The sequence below is a fragment of the Micrasema longulum genome, unplaced genomic scaffold (assembly GCF_059751315.1).
Source record: "Micrasema longulum isolate JH-2025_06_02 unplaced genomic scaffold, ASM5975131v1 h1tg002485l, whole genome shotgun sequence".
NCBI classification, from domain to species: domain Eukaryota; kingdom Metazoa; phylum Arthropoda; class Insecta; order Trichoptera; family Brachycentridae; genus Micrasema; species Micrasema longulum.
This window is the reverse complement of record NW_028279627.1, coordinates 1-16,314: the sequence shown is the minus strand read 5'-3', so window position 1 is coordinate 16,314 and position 16,314 is coordinate 1. Positions and strand designations below refer to the sequence as shown.

The 16,314-nt window shown below is 32.1% G+C and overlaps 2 protein-coding genes and 1 long non-coding RNA gene across 4 annotated transcripts; 1 reads left to right on the top strand and 2 right to left on the bottom strand.

Annotated features, from left to right (window-relative positions):
* Positions 1 to 1,467: 1,467 nt before the first annotated feature.
* On the bottom strand, positions 1,468 to 5,244 carry RsfS312 (ribosomal silencing factor RsfS-like protein, 312). The gene is made up of 3 exons (XM_088240527.1): positions 4,752 to 5,244; positions 2,351 to 2,611; positions 1,468 to 1,899 (listed from the first exon to the last, which is right to left on the bottom strand). Exons 1-3 carry the CDS (start codon positions 5,065 to 5,067, stop codon positions 1,724 to 1,726), a joined length of 753 nt encoding a protein of 250 aa, XP_088096653.1. The 5' UTR covers positions 5,068 to 5,244; the 3' UTR covers positions 1,468 to 1,723.
* A 2,732-nt stretch (positions 5,245 to 7,976) lies between these two features.
* Positions 7,977 to 9,711, top strand: CycY (cyclin Y). Of its 2 annotated transcripts, none has more exons than XM_088240529.1 (2): positions 7,977 to 8,034; positions 8,296 to 9,711. In XM_088240529.1, the coding sequence occupies exon 2, from the start codon at positions 8,441 to 8,443 to the stop codon at positions 9,449 to 9,451; it is 1,011 nt and encodes a 336-aa protein (XP_088096655.1). In that variant the 5' UTR covers positions 7,977 to 8,034; positions 8,296 to 8,440; the 3' UTR covers positions 9,452 to 9,711. The 2 variants fall into 2 exon arrangements, with proteins under 2 accessions (XP_088096655.1, XP_088096654.1); XM_088240528.1 differs by having other exon boundaries at positions 7,985 to 8,105.
* A 4,030-nt stretch (positions 9,712 to 13,741) lies between these two features.
* LOC148272097 (uncharacterized) lies at positions 13,742 to 16,215 on the bottom strand. The gene is made up of 2 exons (XR_015824930.1): positions 16,084 to 16,215; positions 13,742 to 14,144 (listed from the first exon to the last, which is right to left on the bottom strand). It is a non-coding gene; the product is annotated as an uncharacterized LOC148272097 (long non-coding RNA).
* Positions 16,216 to 16,314: the final 99 nt, after the last annotated feature.

Here is a 16,314-nt window from a genome sequence, read left to right as displayed (position 1 = left end):
TTAATCAAATTTATTTATTTAATGCCAGGCAGATGCAATAAGGTGACTAATCTCCACTTGATTTCTTTTTGCAGAATTTTCACCTAAGATTACCCTTGAATAAATTTTAAATAATACAAAATAATATAATAAATGTAAATCCATTCTTGTCAATTTTACCATGCCGTGTGGATTTGGACGATTCGTGTAAACTATTGTATCCTTCGGAAGCCTGTAGAAACACACCAATACTTTGGCTATTTGAATGTATTGGATGGCTTCAACTAGAATTGAGCTACCTATACTTACCTTTAAAAAATTATATCACTGCCAAAACAAAAAACTTCCGGCACTCCAACGCTGTCTAAGTTTGGGTGCGATATTTAAGTGAGTGAATGAGTTAAAACATGGTCTTGTATTGCGTCATGAACTGTCCGTTCGAAAGAAATTATGATATTTTATATTAGGGGTACTATTCCATATTTGGTCACTTATCTCTATTCTTTGAGAAATTAAAAATGCCTACTGTATTTCACGCCTACTCTAGAAGGAATCGAACTCAGGACCCCAAGCATGGAAGGCGAACACGCAAGCCATTTTTCAAGATTTTTATCCGAGAATAGTCATTTGTTTGTAATAGTCTCACATAGTATTTACATTAACATGTTACATATTTAAGTAATTTCACTTAACTAGATTGCTTAAATTTGAGAAAAAGACTAAAAAAAGGTGACTAATAAAATTTAATTCAAGTATTTTATTTTGAATCAAAAATCCACAAAAAAAGAAAAGGAATATTTAGATATCATTCCCAAAATATTATCAATTATTAGTATTAGTGTAAATACATTTAATACACTACTTTAAATTCATTAATTTATTTTATTTTTTAAAGTTTTTGAGCATCGACCAGCTTACTTTCAAATCGAAATTTCTTTTAACCGATAAAATAAATAGCGTTATTTTTTTATGTTTCAGTACATATGTGAATAAAAAAATAAAATCGATAAAATGGTTAAATATGCGTCTTCAAGAGAAGAAAAAAATAAAAGGAAAGGAAGAAAAGGGTGTTTAGGAAAGAGATATGAAATGTTTCATCAGACACGATTAAAACAGAGATGCTGTAGAAACAGGGATAGTGGACAAGACATTATTGCACAATTGAGCTTGCTAACAAAGTGAAAAAGGTAGCATTCATTTCCTAAAACCGACTAAGACAGAGATTTGACTATTACTCACTTGTCACTATGGCAATGTAACATGTGCATTGTTTTGGATTTAACTTTATATTGTTTGTAACAATCAAACTTCTTGGTTTAGTTTTAGTATTTTATTTATTGACTAACAAGCGCCATCACCTGAGTAGGGATCTTCAAGACTTGACATCTTCTAGATGTATATTTTATTTATTTATTATATATATGGCCTAAGCCAAACAACAGTTATATGAAGAAACATATGTACAAGAAACTGAACAAAAAGAACATAAACCTATGTAAGTAAAGATATATTTTATAAAGCAATATCTACAAAAAAGGATATCTTTTATGTAAAACTAGTTAAAGAGTTTTGACAGACTCCATTTTTAGTAGTTGAAAATAACTGCAGTTACATTATTTTAAAACCTGTAAAAAATATTTGCATGATCTTTGAAAAATGTTGTAAAAATCGAACAAAATGTAATTCATAAGAATCTACTTTCTAAAAGATATTTATTATAAAATAATGTATACAGTAAAATATGTCATTCCTTAGCCGGTTTTAAATCATGTAAAAATATTTCATTTCTCTCCAATATATTTGATATATGACTTTTTTCCATTATGCATTTGGGGTCAAATTTGGAACCAATACTCCATAATGTTTCTAGATCATAAAATCCTCTTGCATCTTCTGAAAATACATGAAGTACGATATTACCTGAAATAAGAATAATGCTTGTTAGTAGTCTCAAAGATAAGTGAATATAATAGGAATGGTTTTTATTTAAAAATAAATTTGACAAAATCATGGTTATAGTACATAGATTGCCCCAACATGATAATGAATCATAACATCATAGACCAATATCACACACACCCACACGTCCTTACAGGGGAAAAGTTTGAAAGTGAAAATCCTTACAAATTATTAAGACTGTATCATTGTATTTTATTTCGTTTTAAACGAATTGATATGATTTTTAGAAACATTAACCTATACTGTTGATAATGTGATGTATAAAGTATATTATATGCGTAAGTGCATATGTTTAAACATTATAATACAAATAATATATTTTTCACAAACACAAAAACACAAAAAAAATAAAATCCAGAAGGGACAGAATTCAATAGAAATAACAGTTTGTTTAATATTATTTTTTACTAACCTAAGTCGACGGCTATCCAGTCTTCAGAAGTTTTACCTTCCAGAAAAGGAATAATGTCATTCTTATTGCATTTTCTTTTGAATAATTTACGGATGAATACAGCTATTGCCATCATATGTTTTACATTACGCCCAGTTACTATACAAATGTAATCAACATATTTGGCTTCGGGGGGAACAAAAGAAACAAAAATATCTCTTGCTTTCTCTCTCCGAAGTATCTCAACTAATTCTTCTATATCATATACACCTGTTAAGCCCCCTAGAAACAATATTTTTACACAATTTACATTACATATTAGAGACATAATTTTAACATTATTTTCACTGCATATAGCCAATTTATAACTATAAATAGGATATACTATATACTAAAAATATTAAAAGAAGACAAAGATCATTTTTATACTACGAGTACATTAGGCTATAAACTTTTTGGATGAGTTAAAAGCACAGGTCTTGCCAGAATTGCAATGTGTACCAATATTATGCGCTTGGTTAAAAAAAATAAAGAAATAGCATGATACCCAGCAATTAGTACTGTAAAACTTAAAACATTCCTTAAATTAGAAGATTTTTAATCAAACATGAAGTTTTCACAACACAACTGATTGATGAGAACATAAATATATAATAAGTGATTTGCATCAATGAGAAAGTACAGGGGTTTTTAATATTTTTTATTTGTTAATAGACTATTAAACTAACCCAAAAAATATATATATATATATATATATATTTATGTATTGTATTATCAGCGCCATGATTTTTTAAAGTTTAGTATTTCAGAAATTACTCCGCGTTTGACGTCTCAAGTTCTCTTTCGCTTCTTCTCGGTCAGTTCTGTCGATTTGTCCGTTGACGGTAAGTAAATCGGAAATCTTCCACAACTCTCTTATCATTGGTTGATTCATATAAACTAGTGATGTCGTTCAAAGTAGTTCTTTTTTTTCATACATTTTCAAGAAATTTTGTTGTATAATTTAATTAACAAATTACAACAAAGATGGAGAACATTTTAGAGAAGGGAATATGGAAGTCTAGGCATTTACAGGACTTATGACTTGCCTTTGGCTGGTTAAGGTGGCCACTTTACACACTGTGTAACATTCACCATTTTGCCTATGTTTGAACATCCATATTTCTTAAATTTTTCCATCTGTTGATTTTAGAGAAGTTAAAGAGCTGAAACCTTTATTGTTATGAAGAGATTCGTCTATTTCACATACTAGGTAATCTAAATTTACTATGCGTAAGAAAACATTTTTTGTAAACAATTTCCCGTAGGGCTGAAGTTCCTCATTTAATTAAATATTTTGAATCATGTTTTGATCCCTTGGCTATACGCATACAGTTGTGCTTCGTCCACTCTGTTCGGAACATAGCGATCACAGACCGCAGATCCAGATTGTCAGAGCTCATCTGTATATTGTATTAACCCTTCCCTTAATGTGCCAAAAACATCCGCACATTACGGTACTGTGTATTCAATACACACGCAAAAAATGACAGATTTAAATCAGAAAAATGGAATATTCACGGGCAATTGCTTCAATAATTTATAGTTGAAGTCAAAAGCGATAATATTTTTAATCTAATTTCTAAAAACATGAAAAAAAACATTGGCTGACGTTTGCAGCGAGAACATGAGCCCGCCCCTAACAAAGGCCTGAAAAGAACTGCGTTAAACTGGCGTACTGTAAAAGTGGTACAGGTTGCTTTGCTACTGGCCTGTGTGACGCGTGAATTTGTTTCTCTCGCTCACAAATATACCTGTAGTATCGAGAGTGAGACGTAATTCGTGTTTGAGACAGCAGTATATTTGGTACTCTTATATACCACATATGTCACATTGGTAAACTTTTAAATGTATTAGCGATTCATCTCCAATTTGTTACAAAATGCTTTTTATATCCCCAATAATTATTTATTATTTAATAATAAATTATTTCAATCGACACGTAAATGCTTATGCATTCCGTTATCAGAAGAATACCGAAAATCTTAATCCAGAATTTATTGTGTTAATAGAGATATTAAAGTTATTGGATGCAATGTGTACTAGCTATACATCACCGGGAAGGGAGAGTTAAAAATAACATTTTATTGATGCCAATAAGTTTTCAAAACTAGGATATTTTTATTTTTAATATTTGCATGGTCAAACTATTTCACGTCAAATTTTATAAGTTTTCATAAAGATTATGAATTTTCCCAACTCAACACAGTGGAGTTGGAAAATAATGTTTTCATTAAAAAATAAGATTTAAATATGGTACATTTATGACGTATTTTATTAACTAGTTATTAGAAATATATCAGCAGAATAAATTATTATTTGTCTACTATTTGTGATACATATTATTTGTGCGGTTATTTTTTTTAATTCATTTACAACTTACTGTTAGTGTTAAGGCCTTGAAATTCATCATATTCATCCAATGCTTCAAGAGTGGGAGTCTCTGTTTCTTCATTAATATTCCTAATTATGGCAGAATCTGCATCTTCAAATACCTTGTACTTTCCTGTTACTCCAAGGGGAGCTTCGTTAGAGATTTTATCGGGTCGTTTGGAGCCTGGAATCTGTCTTGGGCGATGTAATCTATTACTACTATGGAACATATTAACATGAGCAATATTTATTCTGGTGATCTTAAAATAATTAGCATATTTTATCACTTGACTACAGGTGGACTTTGAAAATGAATTCATCATCATGGATATTAGCGCTGTTTTATTTTCTCTTATATGTGACAGTCACAAATAGAGCCGGGTTTGTTCTCAATTTTTTTTAATTTTATAAACAGTGAAAACTGTTCAACTTCTAGGTTATGAGTTATGAATTAGTTATGAATAGCAATAGCCAATAGCAGATCAGCGAAAGCAGACGTAAACATTGACCATAGATGAGAATTATCGTTTTAAATTTTGACATTAAAAATATAAATGTTGCTACACTGAGCAATACTAGTGTTGATCTTATTTAGACAGATTATTCTTAATTTTGTGCGTGTACTTACGTACATAACATATTAACCCTGTGCTAAAAAAAACCCGCGTGTTCCGGTAGTGTAGTCAATGCACATACAAATATAAAAGATTTATAATCTGAAAATGGAACATTCATAGGAGGAAGTTCAGTATTTTTTTATTTGTGAATAGACTATTAAACTAAGCCAATTTTATTTTAAACATATTTTAATTTATCGTATTATCAGCGCTTTGATTTTTAAATTACTCCGCCAGTGACGTCACAAGTTCTAGTCAGTGAGTTCTGATGATTGGTGAGTTGGCTTCTCAAAAACCAGAAATCTATCATGACACTCTATTATTGGTTGATTTGGAAAAACTTGTGACATAATTCAAAGCAGTTTATTTGTATTAAAATTATTGTTATTAATTTTTTCATATATTTTCGAGATACTTCTTTAAATGCTCTAATTTTTACCGCGTGTAAGAAAATATTTTTGACATCTGATTTCCCGTAGAACTGAACTTCCTCGTTGTTTCAATTAATCATATTTGAATTCAAAAAAGATAATATTTTCAAAAAATCTCTCAAAACATTAAAAAACATATACCCTTAGCGAAGCTCCGAGAGCAGCTGGCGTACGGTGGCAGTTGTACAAGCTGGCTTGCGTCACGCGTAAAATTATACCTCTCGCTCGAGAATATATCATCGAAATTATTATGTATACAGCATCGAGAGTGCGACGCAAAGAGTGTTTGTGACAATCGTATATTTGTATACATTTTACTTCATCGCCGCGAAAATGCGACACATTGGTAATCTTTTTTATTGTAAAGGCTATAAGTGATTTATTTTTAATTTCCGATAAAATGACTTTTTTATGCCAAATAGGTATGTATTATTCAAAAATAAATTATTGAAATCGATACATAACTGTGTTCGATGTTAACATAAGTTTTATGGGTTTTTTTATATTTAAAAATGAGCACCAAATGTGATAAAAATTATACGTGATTCGAAAGATTTTTTTTTGCTTTACAAGACATTGTGTTTTTGTTTTTTGGTTACACATATCATTTTTTTATTACAGGCCTTTAAAATGAAATGTCAAGTCGATGAAAGTGAGCATGTTTTACTTTTGATGCTCATTTTCAAATATGAAAAAGAAAACGAACACAACTTATGTTAACACCTAATATAACGAAGGAATCGAAAATCTTAACTTAGTGTTTATAATACATATTTTTAGAGATACAAATAGTTATTTGATGATATGTGTAATAGCTACACATCACCGAGAAGGGAGAGTTAAGAAGTTAATTTTAACAGTTTTAAGTACTGAAGGACTGAAAAGTTCAGATTTTTATTAATTATAATTTAAAACGAGTGCTAACTTTTCTACCACCCAAAAATCAATATTTTTATTTATTACTCACAAATTATTCATTCAAGGATAAAACAAAACAATAAAATAAGTATTTACATCAAGAATGGCAAATTATGAAGACAAAACGTATAAGGTTTTTAATTTACTATGGCCATTTGCTTAGGAAGCTAAACAACAGATTTCTTATTTCTGTATGGAGCAGAACGTGCTCCTTTTTTAGCGTTGACATAGTTGAGATGGCGATGAAATTATATTTTCATTCACAGATATTAAAGTACAATAGAGCTCCGTTTATCCAAACTCCAGTCACCCGGAATGCCAAATATCCAGATCATTACAGAGGTGCTATTCTGAACCACTCTCGTGGCACGAGAAAACTGTTTTTCTCATGTATTTTGAATGTATTTACATTTACACAAGATAATATGGCCGCGAGAGCATTTGGAATACCAGCCCTGGGAATGAAAAATAATGAAGAAATTTTTATCATTAATATAATTGCACAATTAAATTTACCAGAAATGTTTAAGTAAGTTTTTAATTCAATTCCAGTTTGCTGTATTACTTCAAAAGCAAAAAAATCTGCCACTCATTAATCCGGATGGTTGAAGTTTTACTGTATTACGTACTTAAAATTAACAGATAATGTATTACGTCACAAACAATGCCAATTAGTTCGTATATATTTAAATGAGTTTATTCCTTTTGAAGCTATATCCCGTTTTAGAAAAAAAATATTTGGAGAAAAGTAGGCATAAATTTATTATGCATTAGGTATAAGTACTATCCGTGGACCTGTTGCATAAACATATCTGATGGTTTCAAAAACTAATTTCATGGTTTTTAAAAGTTTTGTAATCATTTTGACAAATCGATCATATCCAATCAATTTAATTCCAGTCAGTGAAGAATTCACTTCCCTCTTTTTCTCAATCCTATATTATGTACTTCTGAATTATCTTCTTTCGACATAAATATACCAAGGATATCAGATTACAGAGAGCTCCTTTGGGCAGCCTTTCTCATTTGGCCACGAGCAATTTTTCCTCGTGTGTGGGCACCGCCAAAGAGACTTAAGCTTTCAGAAATGGTATGCAGTATGTGATGGGCAAGCTGAGATATTATATTTTTCCATTTGCTCTGTACGACTATGGGTAATAATTCATTTGAATGAATTTTGCATTCGGACAATACTTCGAATGAATAGAATAATCGAACGCATTACATTATTTTGATTCGAATAATAATCTCTATTTTTTGCGCATCCCTAGAAGCAAATAGAGGCTAGAGGCGAGACTGGGTCCGATCGTGTTCGAAGTACGAACAGGTAAATAGCTTTTGGTTTTATCTTGGAGTTCGGGGATGTGGCTCTTAAGTTTTGACGGCGGCGTTGTGGAGGTATTTATACTGAAAATATAAATGTTTGTTTAGTTCCTTAAGACTATTTACTGATTATATTTTAATTTTGTTAACTTTTCTTATCCGTCCGTATGATTAATTTTATGGAAAAATGAACTCGAGATGTAAAAACCACACAATACACAAATGGGTTGGGTTAGCATGTAATTGTTTTTTTGTTATTTTTCAGAAACCACCTTTTACAATGAATTCCTCCTGAGACGAATATAAGGCTGGAGCGCCTTATAAGATTTATACTCCTGTACAATATGTACCAGTAATTCGGCGTTATTAAATATTAGATATTGCTTCCTAGTAGGTAAGCAAATTTCATAATGGGTAACCAGAGCAGTTGTTGTTCATACAGTAGCCCTCTACCCGTAAGAAAAGATGTTGTCACGGCTGAGGAGCACCTCCCAGAAGGAGAAGTGAGTGTGACTAACCTACAGCACATCAGTGAAAGGGAACCCGATGATGGAGATGCTGATCCTTCGCAAGATCCAATGGCCGGGACAATATTTATGGAAAGATCAAAGGCTTCCTTGGAAAATGGCATTACTAGGAAGAGAAGTCAACATCAGATAGCGGACACCAAATTAAAGAAAAGTAGTTCGTGTTCTACCATTTATCTGGATGACAGTACGGTATCTCAACCTAATCTCAAGAATACAGTGAAGTGTGTAGCTTTAGCTATATATTACCATATTAAAAACAGAACATCTCAAAGACAGTTGGATATTTTTGACGAAAAGCTTCACCCTCTAACCAGGGGTGGAGTTAGTGACGATTATGAGAAGTACAATCCCGAGCATCGTCAGATTTACAAGTTTGTTAGGACACTATTCAACGCAGCTCAGTTGACGGCCGAGTGTGCCATCATCACGCTGGTTTACCTGGAGAGGCTGCTGGTCTGCGCCGAGTTGGACATTGCTCCGTCCAACTGGAAGAGAATTCTTCTGGGAGCGATCCTTCTGGCCAGTAAGGTGTGGGACGATCAAGCAGTTTGGAATGTGGATTATTGTCAAATCTTGAAAGATATTACTGTAGAAGATATGAATGAATTGGAAAGGCAGTTTCTGGAAATGCTGCAGTTTAATATAAATGTTCCTTCTAGTGTATATGTGAAGTACTACTTCGACCTGCGTACTCTGGCCGAGGCCAACGACTTGTCGTTCCCGAGTGAGCCACTCAGTAAGGATCGAGCCCAGAAGTTGGAGGCCATGTCTCGAGTGATGGAAGACAAGATTAATGCGGAGCTTCTGAAAAATAGTGTCAAAAAGTGGTCCAGTATGGACAATGTGAATCAGCCTGGAGGACCGAGGAGAAGTATTGCCATACTCTCTTGAGCTCTGTATCTTTAGGAGATGACTTGTTTTAAACAAGAACATTCAACCAAAGTTTTGTAGTGTCAACTGAAATTTTACCTAATATTAATTTATAGAACATAAAACAGTTTGTACTTTATCTCCTAAGCTTTTCTATAATATTTTTAAAAAGAGATATACTAACTGCCTTTTAATTTTATAAATGAATAATATATGTGATATGATGAATAAATTATGATTTTATGTACTTGGGTCAAAATTTCATAACATTTCTTCTGAAATATTGTTTTTTTTTCCTACATCACATTTATTTACTTTTGGCTATATACCACGGGTGGTATTCTGAACGCAAAAGCACGCGTAGAAAACACATTTTTAATGCGTATTTACATACTAAATACATGCTAACAGAGCGATCTCTTCGCGTGCAATTCCGTTCAGAATACCAGCCTGGGTGTATGCACAAGTTTTTGCCAGTTTTGGTGGTATAGAAAATACGTAATTTTGAAGGGAAATTAATTTTATGTTTTTTAAAAATATTAGCCATCGGCTTCTGCACACTTAGCCCATCTCTCAGGTAAGTTATGAATACGATGCCAGAAAAACTGTTTGTCTTTTGCGGCAAACCATTAGTCGAGCCATTTTCTAACTTCTTTGAAATTGCTGAAGGGCTGCCCTGCGAGCGCATGACGAACAAACTGACATAGTGTCAAATTCATACGCTGCGTACTGTTCGGTGGCGCCATCTCTTAGTGAAACCGGAAAAGACTTATGCATGCACCTGGTATATATGTTTTTCTGAGAATTATGTACAATACATCTTTCTAGTCCACTTGGTAACTTTAAAATCCAAAAGTTGATTTTCTACTAGCATAACATAAAATATGTTTATTTTACATGTCGTTCTATAAAAATATTTAATTCTACCCCGGACTGGCATTCAAAACACAAAATTGATAATTACCATGTATTATGCAATTATATTATACATAAATAATTATTCAAATGCATGGGCATTTGACTTACAACAGAGTACCCTGTTTGCCAATTAAGGCCTAGTGAATTGGCATTGACTTTATAATTAATTCTTGTGTAATTTTATATATTGCTAGATTTAATTCTAGTTAAAGAATCACATTATTTACGTCCGTTGATGGTAGGAATAACAATTTTTGTTTTAACTGTTTTGATTGCTACAAGATTTTGTCATGAACAGTGGAACAAAGCTATAAAACTTCTGTACTTCCTTGTTTCGGAGACTTTACCTGACCACACTTGAACAGTGAAAAGCAAGAAGTGACGTTATTGAAACCCATAAAATACTGTGCAGGTATTATGACTGCGATGTTGGTGAAATTTTCAGATTTAGACGGAATACACAACTGAGAAGACATTGGATGAAATTAAAGTTTCACATTTTAAGCATGAGTAATAATTTAAATTGTAGAACATTCTACATTATGCATTTTAATATTACGTTTTGAATTAGCCAGTTGGGTAGTCTGATGGCAGAAGGGACCATCTGTAATTTTCAAAAACGTTCAGGAGAGCTGAAATATGACTCAATTTCAAAACTTCAATCCCCAAACTAAAATATTTTAATTTTGCTTTTCAATAATAAATTACCATTCTAAATTATGGTGTTTTTTTTTTTTTTTCTATGTGTTACTGAAATGTTGATTAAATCTTTTGAAAACTAAAAAACAGAAAAAAATACAGATGGTCCCTTCTGCCATCTGACTACCAAGTTGTTAGTGTCAAAATATTAAACATTCTGATGTCTTTTTTTTCCTTTTTTTAACAACTTAATAATTTATAAAACATTCTTCCAATATACGAATATTTCATTTTGGTTTGTTTTAATGATTAATGATAATTTCGTAATATTTTTTTATAAAAGATAATTAGTATATTTGAAATGTATATGTAAATATTTACATAAATATTTGCTAATTATATAATTAGCAAATGTAAAATATCAGTATAATTTTTGTTGTTTCGACATAAAAATTGTTCACTCACCATTTACAAATAAACCATCATGTCTTATCCCCATAATATGCAGCGAGAATAGAACGCCACACCAAATTTGCATTCTTATGATTTACCGGAAAATTGTTATTTTGGGGCTCTTTTCATTTTGTCATAAATAACTGGGTTTGAAAATGGGGAATAAGTTGTGGTAGAGCAGGGTTCGAACCTTGGCGTTCCTGATCCAGAGTCCGTTACACTACCTACAGGACCACAACCCATCTCTGTTCATACAGATTTCGCTTTCTCAAACAAACAAACTATCACACCGTTTCTCCGTAGGGGTATGCAGAGAGGATATTTCTTATTTATTTTTTGCACCACAACAGGCTAGGAGGCCCAATTACAATGGTGAATTACATCATAAAACACCCAGACTTGAGAAAAATCACATTTTAATTTTTGTGTTCTCACCGGGAATCGAACCCGGAACCTTCCGTGCGTGAGTCAAGCGTCTTGAACACTACACCACGGAGGCCGCCATAGAGAATGCCAGATAGAACGCCATATCACTCTATCTTTGCATGTATGTCTGTAGACCTCGCTTCCTCTACATTAATTCATCTTCTCATGCACACACGCCAATTACTCCTACTCTTGACATGTCTATCTTCAAGTATTTGATGAACTTGATCGTGCCATGTCTTTCTCGGTTTTTCTTGTTTTCTGCAACATTCACATAGTAGATCCTTTTAGCTGTTCTTTAGCTGTCCATTCGCTATACATGTCCTAACCAATGAAGCACCCTTTTCTTGATTCTGTCGATAACGCATGTCTTAGCCTTACACAGTTTATGGATCTCGACATTTGTGCACCTATCATACATCGATTTACCACGCATTCGCCTGAGGGATCGCATTTTGACAGCATTTAACCTACTTTCACTATCATTTTTCCAGTTTCATACTTCGCTCCCATACATTAGAGTTGGCACTAGAACTCCATTGTGAACTGCTAGCTTAGCCTCCTACGATAAACATTTGTTTGCCAAAGTAGATTTCAGTGCACCGTTCACCCTGTTCCCGGCACTTAGCCTCCTTTCAATATCTTTCTCGGTCTTTCCATCTCTAGTAAACATACTTCCCAGATACAAAAATTCTTCTACTTTTGATTTCTATACACCAATATTCTTACTCTAGACATGTCTCAAATAATGCTTGTCTTAAACCTCGCATTCTTGCTCTTGAGATCTTTCTCAAGATTCAAAAATACATTTTTAAAAACTTATACTTGATGGGTGTTATAAATTTTTCCCTAATTAAAAGACATCTAAATAGCAATTATTTGGGATACAGATTTATATTTTTATCTAAATATTTCTCTTTAGGTATGCAGTTTTTTTCAGGCGGTCAACAAAATATATTGCATTGATTTAACTGGATGCATCTGATGAATCAAAGTATTTCGATTGCCTGTTTTTTTCTTGTATGTTTTTATAATCTACAATAGACAGAGGTCAGTCTGAGAATTTCAACTAATTAAAATCCCTATGCTTGTTTAGAATACTTTGATTGCTTATTAATAACTATTGTTATATGTTATTACACTATGATGATTAGCATGCAAGATGCTATTTCTTCACCTTGGAACAGAAAATGAAAAATAAATTATTGATTATGTTAATGAGGAAGAGGAATCTAAACATTGTAAGTTAATATGATATCGATTGTAAGTTAACATGAAATACACAGTAAGAAATAAGTACCTACATATTAATTTCAAAACTTACCTTAATACGCTCGATATTGACATAGCCTATCAGTATGTTTGTAAAGATTGTTTAAAGTAACTCGAATGGTGGTACTAATCAAATGTTATATTTATAAGTGGTACACATCTAAGTTTGGGAACTAATACTCATATGCAAAACAATAGATAAGAAATAATAATATGCATAAGCAATCTAAAAGATGAACATTTCATAAAAACAGAGTTTCAATATTTTACCTAAATATTTCTATCATGTCCAATGTTTGTAGAATAGAACTGTATTCTACTCTAGGGAGATTATTAAAATTTAGATATTTAAACCGAGAAGGAGATCCTTGAGAAGGGAATATAGAAGTCTAGTGTCATTGCCTGCTTTAAGTGATGACTTTACATGCTGTTTGAACATTCAGTTTTTTCTCTATCTCAGTTAAAATATTTGCTTTTAAACTAATATAATAATATACCAGTCTGATGATATCGCCAATCATGAATCCGGTTATTGGTTTAACAAAAAACAAAGGTAAAACTTGAAAAATCTAGTGAATACTTATACTGAGAATTTAAAAAACATTTACTGTGACAAGTTATTTTATTCATAAAGATGTAAACAAAATACAATGTAAAAGTTGACGCAACTTTTTAACTTAAATATATCCTCAATAATCTTGATTATATATGAATGGATTCTGTTCAAAATTAATTTGTCCAAAGGTAAAATGTTAAAATCATTTTCTCCTTCTTCTATCATCAGTTCCACGACTCATACTTAAGTTTTCATTTCTACTGCCCCTGTCATTTCTACTTTCATGGCCTTGATGGTGAGTTTTTTGTCGATTTTCATTTTTTTTAGATTTATGTGTATCATTATCACTATCAACTTTCTTTTTATGTTTGGGTGGAGTTTCTTTTCTTCTTTCATGTGTAGTTTTCTTTTTTCGGTGATCTTCACTTTCTGAAGATCCATCTGAATCATCTAACAAACAAACAATTCATTATTAATTATTTATGAATTTTTCTCAGTATTTTTATGAAACACGTGAAATAAAAATATTTTTTAAGTCAATCTAATAAATACTGCGCATTGTAAGTTTGGTTAATATATGAATGCATATGGACACCGGGTTGTGGTCCTGTTGCAGACTCGAGGTTCAAACCCCACTGCCACAACTAGATTCCCATTTTTTAAAAGTGAGTTATTTACAACTAGCCTTATAAATCACAAGAACGCAAATACATATTACTTAAAAGTAAAAGTTAAACAAAAGAAGAAAATAACATACCTATGTTTGAAATTGGTCATTCACTTATAAACAAGATTTTTATTTATTTTAGCTTTCGCAATGTATTTAGCACCATTGCTAATAGACACTTGCTTTATGTACAGAGGTTCAGAGTTCAATTTTGGCACAGAAATCGGGCCTCCCGTGTTACAATTTTTATTTTTTTTAGAAAATGGGGTTTTTCACAAATTGGGAATATTGTTTAATATTTTTTTTTTAATATTTAGGGCAGATTTGGATGATATAATTTGATACCATTCAAATAAAATAAAAACAAAAAAGTTTTCAATTACAATCATCGACTTACGATTAAGGTCGGTTCCGATGAATAAGTCGTAAGAATGCTCACACATTCGTAAGTCGGCTTATGGAATCTTATGGTTTATTATTTTTGAGATTGTTGTTGTTTCTTTTATTCTTGTTATAATCACTTGATATTAATAATTTAAAATAATTCATTGAAATATTTATTTTACAAGAGAGCAAAAAGAAGAATAAAAACCTTGTTTGTGGGACACTGGCTACATATATTCAATAAAATATATTTTTAAATACAATCACAAGAAATAGACAAAAACATTTGCTTAAAATTTTTAAAACTCATTCTTTGATCCGACCAAACAGCTTAATCTTAATGCAGCAATGGTCACATAAGTGACATTTTTTTGCCAGCTGTGACCCCATATTTTTTCCTATTTTATAAGATTTGGCTCTTCTCAGGCATTCTATTAAACACATTTAGAAAAATTGTGATTAGTCCATTTTTGGTGGGTATCCTTCACTTGTGTATTACCTCTTTCCTTTATCAGGATTCACTATGTTTTAATTTTCAATAACCTTTCTGCAGGTTGAGAAATCGTCATTTTCCTTTTATGGACATTTCCAAAGGGCTTGTAAAATGCCCGGACCACTATCACAACGCTAAGCGCAGACAGTCAACTGAGTGCAGATTGTGGTTGTATGTCGCATAGGCCATAAGTTAATGACCACCAATAAAATTTTCAGTTTTATATTATATGACAGCTTATTTAAAATGGCTCGCCATTGGTGTCAATCACCCCCGTGGAGTTGTATCTCTAACAATCATCATTCATTCGTAATTTCCCATCTGCATCCAGTGGTGCGTAGGAAGGTAAGGTGATCGGTCTTGCGTTTCGGGTACCAGTCCAGAGATAGTGAAATATTGCAGTGTTAAACCACCATTAAAACAAATACTCCACGTCGACCCTGCCAGGAATCGAACCTGAGACCTCAAGAATGGTAGGCGAATGCACCAGTGACACTACGAGGCCAACTTATCCCCACTTGATTTCCTTTTTCAGGATTTTTACCTGAGAGTAGCAATCGAGTCGAAAACACTTGTCTAATATTCTGGTTCTATTTCACACACAGGACTGTATTTTAGCATAGTATTGTGCGGTTAAAGTTATATGTGGCATTTGTCCCATAGAGCGCAAAAAGTGTGTGTGAAACTTAAGATAGACAGACGGACTTTATAAACAGTTTCAGAAAGGGAAGGAGATGGTTTAATTGTATTCATAGTAATAATGCTCACACGGCTCAAAACACTGCTTTAGTAATCTATTTTTTAGTATCTAGTGATATAAAAACGAAATGAGATGATATACAAACCAGAAGATGATGAATCATCTGAAGATGAATCACTTGATGAAGAACTGGAATCATCACTACTACTGGAACTAGAGCCAGAACTAGATTTTTTATTTGATGCTATATTGAGTTGTTGCAGTAAAGCTTCAGTCTGTAAAAGAATTGTTAAAAGTATAGGTTTATCCATAAAGATTTGGGTGTATTTAAAATATAAACTCTTGTGTGGCTGTGATGTTACACTATTCGACATAC

Bases quoted from the DNA above. Each gene is read 5' to 3' on its own strand.
- CycY (XM_088240529.1), top strand. From the start codon at position 8,441: ATGGGTAACCAGAGCAGTTGTTGTTCATACAGTAGCCCTCTACCCGTA.
- RsfS312 (XM_088240527.1), bottom strand. From the start codon at position 5,067: ATGATGATGAATTCATTTTCAAAGTCCACCTGTAGTCAAGTGATAAAA. The intron at 2,612-4,751 runs GTAAGTTGTAAA...TATTGTTTCTAG, and splicing joins TCAAGGCCTTAACACTAACA to GGGGCTTAACAGGTGTATAT. The intron at 1,900-2,350 runs GTTAGTAAAAAA...TTCTTATTTCAG, and splicing joins CTGGATAGCCGTCGACTTAG to GTAATATCGTACTTCATGTA.